The sequence below is a fragment of the Setaria italica genome, chromosome VI, assembly GCF_000263155.2.
Source record: "Setaria italica strain Yugu1 chromosome VI, Setaria_italica_v2.0, whole genome shotgun sequence".
In the NCBI taxonomy this organism is placed as follows: domain Eukaryota; kingdom Viridiplantae; phylum Streptophyta; class Magnoliopsida; order Poales; family Poaceae; genus Setaria; species Setaria italica.
In genome coordinates this window covers 10,111,838-10,120,183 of record NC_028455.1, presented here as the reverse complement: position 1 = coordinate 10,120,183, position 8,346 = coordinate 10,111,838, and the positions used below count along the sequence as shown (strand labels likewise).

The 8,346-nt window shown below is 46.0% G+C and overlaps 1 protein-coding gene across 1 annotated transcript; it reads right to left on the bottom strand.

The window, feature by feature from the left end:
- Positions 1-6,561: 6,561 nt before the first annotated feature.
- Positions 6,562-7,682, bottom strand: LOC101783692 (senescence-specific cysteine protease SAG39). The gene is made up of 2 exons (XM_004974484.1): positions 7,247-7,682; positions 6,562-7,148 (listed from the first exon to the last, which is right to left on the bottom strand). Exons 1-2 carry the CDS (start codon positions 7,680-7,682, stop codon positions 6,562-6,564), a joined length of 1,023 nt encoding a protein of 340 aa, XP_004974541.1.
- Positions 7,683-8,346: the final 664 nt, after the last annotated feature.

Here is an 8,346-nt window from a genome sequence, read left to right as displayed (position 1 = left end):
AATTCTTGGTCGAGTCCAAGTGGTTGAAGGTATCACCAGTGTGCCCTTCCTGCGACCTGCCTCAACAGGCACGAGCTGGCAGGCCTAGCCTTGTTGGACTGGTCGGGGAGCCAAACTCGGCTGCGTACTTGTTGACGCCACCGCAGTGGACGAAGCATGACAGCCGACTTCCTTGTGGGCCGACGGCGCACATCCCTCCTAGAAGACGCCGAGTGGCGCTCGTGCCGAAGAACATGACCCGTGCGTATACTGTATGGATAAGAAAGACAAATCAGCATGTGATTAGCATCTGAAAAATCAGATCAATTTAATACCAATATTAGAAACAACTCACCCAATTGGACAAATGTCGGAGATTTCTACCAGCAAGCTCGCTAAGTGGATCCCACGATCTCCCCTACCTGGCATGCCAACTGTTGAATTTAGTAGCCTGGCAATCCACCAGGGGGTCACCTAAGTGGTTGATTTGTAGGTAGGGAGGATTGCGAGACCAAGAACTCGAAGGTGATCACACGCGGTGCAGTGTGCGGCTGGCACGGGTACGGCGTGCGGTGGCCTGGCGGGCACGCGGCCCCCAGCGGTGCGCCTATTGGCACGCGGTCCCAGGGCTTTCCCCGACCGTGGCACGGTGAGGCGGCACACGTACCCCGGCAGCCGGCGGCGAGGCGAAGCAACGGCGGCCTACATCTACGGTGGCTATGGCTAGAGAACAAGGGAGCCAAGGTAGAGAAAGAGGGGTGGCAAGCTCACGGCGAGGGCTTGGCGAAGGCTACGGTGGCGTTCGGGCGGCTTCGGGCTCCTCCACAGTGGCCTCCTTCCTTTCCCCTTCGGGCTAGGCCGCAGGTTAGCGGGCCATGGGTTAGATAGGTTAGCGGGCCGGTCTGATAGGTTAGGTTTGGTTTTTATTTAGATTTTGATTTAGTTTGAATTTTGAATTGAATTAACTCCAAATAAAATAAAAAAGATCCAACTCAACCCACACAAATTTTGAAATGGAATTTTTGGGATGAGGAATGAATTAGCTAGCATTTTCAAATGAGCACACAATTTAAACAAAAAGTTTTAAAATTTTGCAAATTTCACTCAAATAAATATTATAAATTTTTGGAATATTACAATACTCCCTCCATTCCAAATTATAGGTCATTTTAACTTTTCTAGGTTTATACATACACTATATCTAGATGCATAATAATATCTATGAACCTACAATTTGGAATAGAGAGAGTATAGTGTGTATCTAGGTGCATAATAATGTCTATGAACTTAAAAAAGTCAAAACGACCTACAATAAGCAATGGAGGGAGTAAAGTTGGTACTACTTACTGCTGCTGTGCTACATACATACATGGGGCTCTATGGTTTCAGGGGCACGGGATGAATAATAGCCCAAAGCAGGATGAAGAGCATGATGGCAGCAAGGGCACGAAGCCTGGAACAGCAACACCCTCTTGGTCGGAGCGATGCTTTGCCCTAATTTATTGTAGCTTTGTTTCCTCTATCTAGCTTCACATTGAAGTTTGATTATGCTTGTATAGACTAGTTTCCTTCCCAATTATCAGTGAATTTCTCCCAAAATTGGATTGTTGCTTCTTTTCAATTCTAGCTCTTCTTCTTGTTCAGCGGGAGTGCCTGTATTTTAATCAATTTTGTTTAGCAGGAATGCCTGTATTTCAATCAATTTTGTTATGCAAACCTGACAACGCATGGTATCTGTAAGGAAACTGGTTCTAATTAGGTCATTAGTGATTTTGGTGATTGTGTGTCAATAATAACCTAGGGGATAGTGGCGAAGCTTAACGAAGAATCCAGAGGGGGCTGGCCAGTGTTCATTAAGCAATTAAACTAATAAACAGTACAAAAATCACTATTCAACCAATGGAAATTTTGCTTTGGTAAGGGGGCCATGGCCTGCTATGGCCATGCCTAAGCTCGCCCCTGCTAGGGACGAACAACATTTGCGAGTATATAAGGTGTAGTCACATGAATGTAAGGTAATGGACTTGAGTGATGAAACACATCAAACAAAGGTAAAAGAGGATATGTACAAGACCACAGAAGACCTTAAAGCAACCCAAGACATCATAAAAGAGAAGTCAACACAAAGATACGGTGATCATAGTCGCATATCATAGACACACAAAGAAATGAAGCAAATCAGTGATCATAGGATGACACGGTGATGGCCATGAAGGGAGCATTTGATGAATCGATGGTCAGTTCGATTTGAAGTTAACATGCATCATAGCATGATACGGTGACTACAATAACTGGAGCTTAGGATCAATCGGTGATCATAGGATGATACGGTGATAGCTATAAAGGAAGCAAAAGATGAATTGGTGTGATAGGCGCGGCTCTAATTGGGCTATGGAGTTTTTATGCATACACAAAATGATACGGTGACTACAGTACTTGGAGCATTGGATCAATCAGTGACATAGTATGGTATGGTGATGGCCATGAAGTGGTTATAGTATAAATCGATGATTACTATTTTTGTGACCATTTGAGCAACAGCTAGTTTCTTGGCTTTAGGCTATTTATACCCCATTGCCTAGCCAATTCGTCTATGTTAGAGTTTTGAAGAAGCTATAGGCTTAGTTTCCAAATATACATAAGTATTCTATTCACCAAAGTGCTCAAGACAAGATTAAGACATTTAGGTATTGATTAGTGCTAGTTTAGGCATATCAGCGCATTGCTTTAAGGATTAGCCTAGAGTTATGCAAGGTTTGCACACCTCCTTATTATTGGTGCTTCCATGCACCAAGAGTTGTAAATTTGGGGTTTGTAAGTCGTGCGAGACTCTCCAACTATGTATGTGGAGTAGCCGGCGATGCAAATGAAATGGCGGAGAGGTGCTTGGCATTTTCACAAAACCCTACCAAGTGAAGAGTGTCAAGAAGCATCTATGAGAGGCTTAGGCAGAAATCCGCTTGTGCGTGGGGAAGGCTCGTCAACTATCCTACGAGTTACTCGACTAGGAAGCATATGCCCTTAGGCGGACATTTCCTTGAGAGGGGCTCCACAACGAGGACTCGTGGAAAGCTTTTGTAACACCCAAAATTTCTATAATTCAAACTCATTAAAATTTGCTCAAATTAAGGTGTTATTTAAATTCTAGGCATTTAAATTCATTTTCTTTAATTCAAATAATTCATCATAGGATTTATTTGAGCATTCATGCTGGTGCATTAATTTTGATTGCTTGAGTTTGATCAAGCTTTGAATTTTCAAATTTGAATTCAATTTCCAAATCTTTTTCCATTTCTCTTTTTCTTTCTTTTGCTTCTCCTCCGCCTGGGCCGAAATCTCCTTCTCCCTCCATTTCTTTTCTTCTCCGGCCCAGCTCGCTCTCCTCCACCGGCCTGCTCCACCGCCCGCCGGCCCTCTTCTCTTTTTCCTCCTGCCGGCCCAACACCCCGCCTCCTCCTCCGCTCGGCCTGCTCCTCCGTCCGCTCCTCCACGCGGCCCGCGCACCGCGCGCCGGCCCATCGCTCCACCCCGGCTCGCCGCTCGCCCGCGCCTCGCGGCCCACGAGCGCGCCGGCCTGCGACACCGCTCCAGCCTGCCTCCGCCCGCGCCCGCTGACGGGTGGACCCCACCGCCTTCTTCCTCCTCCGGCCAAATCCGGCCGGAACTCCCGCAACCGCCGCGCGCCGTCTCCGCCCCGGACTCCATCCGCTCCGCGTCCTTCGGAGGGGTTTAAACCCGCGCCGCCTCTATCTCTAGCGCCTATAAAAGCCGCCGCCCCCTCCCGGTCTCCTCCACCAGCACCCGCGCCCCAAACCCTAGCCGCCACAAGCTCAAGCGCCGCCGCCGCTTCCCCGCCGTCGTCCGCCGCCTCCGGTGAGCACCCGCCGATGAGGACCCCCAAAACGGGATCGCCGTGTTCTCCTCTTGCTTTTGGTGAAGTCTGTGCGTCAAATGGTGCCCCGGAGCGCCGTTTCGGTCGACTCCGGCGACCCGCCGCCGCTCGCCGTCGCGCGCCGCCGCTCGCCGTCGCCGGCTTTCCTTTTTCCGCCGCCGCCCGCGAGTCGTCATCGACCGTAGCCGTCGGATCAAGATCCGACGGTCGATCGCGAGTCAAATCAGACCGCGTACCGGTCAGCGTCGCCGCGCCGCGCCGCTTTTACAGATCTGCCCTCGCCTTTTTCGGTTTAACCCTTGAGCTTTCCAGAAATCAACCCGCCGTCCGGGTTTGATGTTTTTACGCGTCAGACCCTCGGTTTATACGCATAATTACGTATAAGCCCTTGGTTTTCGCGGATAGGCCCTACAAGTTTTGTTTCTCTTACAGAAAAGTCCCTGGATCTTGTTTTAATCATATCTTTTGCATCTTAACTCCCTTTTTCGTGTTCTTTATACCCACGTGTTCGTTTTAAAGAGTAGATCATCTTTTCAAGCTTGTTTTCTCTGTTTACCTATGTTTGGTGTACTGTTTTCTTACTTTTGCCCATGTTTGCTTGTATGTGCTCGTGTGACGCGTGTAGACGCCCCGCAGTTCGAGGGAGTTGCCGATCAAGCCTTTGAGGAGTACGAACAGCAGGAGCAAGGCCAAGAAGGCAAGTCGTGTCCTTGATCACTACCTTGTTGTCCTATACACTTTTACTTTCTCGTACTCAACATTTATGCTATGCACATGTTAAGATTAAATTGATGGGTCCCAATTAAGGTTCGCCTAGATTGATTTACCTTTGCCTTGACCAACCGGTTTACTTTATGTTGGGTAGCTCATGCTTAGTGCTTACTTGGTACATGGTGGTTTAACTTCACACAATGCTTAATCTTGCTTTACTTATGTTATACCTTTCATTAAAACAAGATCATTATTTGTTAATCGGGACATGGAGAACCACCGAGGAAAACAGTGCTACCACAAGACTAAATGGCTCTGGTCTTGGCTGATTAATTAGAAACCTTAGTCTGGGGTGACCTTACTCGTGATGAGGCAAGAGGGGGGACTGAGTTGTTGCATTTTACCTGAGATGGGTGGTGCACGCCAGACACCGAAACCTTAGCGGGTTACCACTGACTAATGAATCTTTGTAAAGGCCTCGTAGCGTCCCTATGCAATCACACCTCGGAAGTATGGTATGGTGCCTTGCAAACACCGCATGGTTGGGTCCAAAGTTCTTATGAACTTTTACGCGACTTGTGGGTAAATATGTGCCACCTCTGCAGAGTGTTAAACTGATCGATCAGCCGTGCTCACGGTTAAGAGCGGCCTGGACCCTCACATGATAATATTATCGGAAGATGGACTTAACTTGTTATCATTTCATGCATTTGTTGCTTTATTTATGATCATGTTTAATTTCAGGTGGTATGAACTTATACTTAGTTAATCGCTAATAAAATTTGACCAACTTAATTAAAAGCGAATGCTAATTATGCCTTAGCCATACCTTGAATTAGCCTTACACTACACTATTCCCCACGACTTGTTGAGTACCAACCATAAGTGTACTCACCCTTGCAAAACCGCTGTTCAGACCAAGTTAATTGGGAAGAGGAGTACTTCCACGACTTCGAGGAGTTCTAGGCGTACGTTTCTTCAATCAGCTGCCTGTGGAGTCGTCGTCATCTTTGGAGTTCCGCTGCGTAATAATTAGACTTTGTGGTTTATGTAAGACTTTCGGTCATGTAATAATGGTTAATACTCTCTTTATTCGATTTAGCACTGTCTTTGCTATTCACTATTGTCGTACATGTGTCTAACTTGATCCTGGCGCACATGTATTTAATGCACTCGATTTTGTCCTTAAAATCGGGTGTGACAGCTTTGCTTTCAACCTCGGTAAAAATCATTTTGTTGCCGTATCGGGAGTTTGCCTTCTCTGCCTCATTTATCTTCCGCATTTCTTATTGCACTTTACATTCCGCATTTACCTTTCCTAAAATTGCCATGTGTAGTTTGTAGGATTGGAACCTATGGTGCAAAACTCTTTTGGTTAGAGATAGCAACATATAGAAAAACCTAGTGCACATCTAGATAGAAATTGGAATATGTTTTTATATATGCTTGGAGTCTTAGTTTTTAAACACCCAATTCACCCCCTCTTAGTGTGTCACGATCCCTTTAGTATCGAATGACGTTACATAGAGCAGCCAAATAAAATGTGTATTTGCCATCATGTAATAAGATACGCCGCAATCTGATTCTCTTTGCATTTGCATTACCATTTCACGTACCACCAAACAGCACCTAAGTTCGTTTCATCAGTGATAGTGATTTTCAAAGCATAGGAAAGCCTATAGCAAATTAGAAATGTGCTTTTTAGGTTGCTTATTCTGACAAGGCACGTTGTCCATAAGCACAGGTGACCAACATTAGAAAATTACCAGCATGTAGTGTATTTACCATTACAGATCCAACATATTTACATGGTCTTCACATGAAATGCACAAGCATCCTTAAATAGTAGATCAATTTTTATATATAACATTTTACTGTCAATAAGAACGGACTATATGTACATGACAAGACAGAGAAGCATCCTTCTTTATTCAATATAAGTCTATATATATACGAATCTGAGAAATACTAAGGTAAACCTACTTAGTGGGGTAGGAAGGCTCCATGGCGAGGCCGCACATGCCCCTCTTGTCCGAAATATCCTTCTCCATTCTCAAGTAACCATTCTCACCCCATGTGGTGCCCCAAGAGTTCTTCATCAGCCAGTAGTTTGTGCCATCACTTGCCTTTCCATAACCGATTGCTGCAATTCCATGATCCAAGTCTGTGCCGCAAGAGCCGGTCATCACACCACCGGAGTAGAACTGAAATGTCATGTCTCCTCCATCCACGGCCACCGAGACAGGCTGGTTAGCTACAGCCTTCATGAGGGCTGCCTCGTTGTTTGCCGGCACATCTTCATAGCCCTTGATGGTCGCAGCGCTGTTCGATCCACTCTTGCACTTGCCATCCGCAGCTGTGTATGGATAGCCAGACTCAGTGGTTAGGCCGCCATTCTTGATGATGAACTTGAAGGCGTCGTCCATCAAACCACCCTCACATCCCTGATCCTCTCCATGGACATCGCAATCCACCAACTCTTGCTCCGAGAGCGAGATGAGCTTTCCGGTGCTGATTTTCACAATGCCCTCCGTGGCGGCCACAGCCGAGAACGCCCAGCAGCAGCCTGCAATTGGTTAATTATGTTTCAACGTACATCAAACACTAGTTGCAGAAAAATAGTGTTGACACAAGTGTATCATCCTTCTAATTAAATGTACTTACCACACTGTCCCTGATCCTTGATGGGAGTCACAGCACCCTTGGTTCTCCAGTCGATGGTCGCCGGAAGCGCATCAATGCTAACATTCTCGTACCTAAATCCGGTAGGGACCTTCATCGGGCTATGTTTGAAGCCCTTGTTAGTCTTGGTGGCCCTGAACTCGTCGTTGGTGAGGTCAGCAAACTGGTTGACGCCGAGCCAGAACTTGCGGTTCCCAGCGGCGTTGAATGACTCGATGAACTTAACATTGGCGTTGAACACCTCGAGCCGCCGAGCCTTCTCGGCAGCATCTTTGTAGACACGGCTGTACTGTGCCATCCATTGCTCGTGCCTCGCCACCATGGCTGAGTCGTCACTCAGGGCGCGAGCTGCGAGAGCACCACTGAATAAGAAGGCGCAGCCGAGGATTGCAAGGAGAAAAGCCTTGGGGCTGGTCATGATCGATCAGGCCTTTCAATAGGTTGCTACTGCTGGCGTTGTGCACTGTGCTTTTGATTTGGTGATTGGATATGCAAGAGTTGCACGAGTATATATAGCTACCGGCCTGTATTTTTGTAAGTCTTAAGATACGGTGCTTGTACGATGTATTGTGTGGAAAGGGACATGTCCGTGGCCGTGAAGTACGGTGTGGTTGACAGATGGTATAAAATACTTGTGCTTGAGACGTGCGTTTGCCGCACTGCTGAGAATGCCCATTGTTTATGCCTAGCGTTCTAAAAGCATAATAAAGATATAGAATAAAACGCCACATTTGATCAAAGGCATTAATATTCAACATATAGAATAAAAATTGGAAAAAAAAACATACCACCAGGGACAGGAATGTGATTTTGACATATAATACCAAAATAAGTTTTTCCTTATCTTTATATCCTGTACTTGAACATAACGTATATCTATAAACTTAAAAATTAACATAGTCGGTCGTCCTTGAACACTTTAAACGATGCCATTCATCTTATTTATATCAGTTTGCCACTCCACTAAAAACCTTCAGTGATATATTGACGCAGACTTTGTGAGATAAATCCTTTTTACTGATGCTCTTTATCACAAACCGTAGCGCTATCCATCACTATCGGTTCTGTTAAAAGACCTCAAA

Excerpts from the sequence above, each read along its gene's own strand:
- LOC101783692 (XM_004974484.1), bottom strand. The coding sequence starts at position 7,682 with ATGACCAGCCCCAAGGCTTTTCTCCTTGCAATCCTCGGCTGCGCCTTC. Across the intron at positions 7,149-7,246 it reads CAAGGATCAGGGACAGTGTG|GCTGCTGCTGGGCGTTCTCG; the intron begins GTAAGTACATTT and ends AACCAATTGCAG.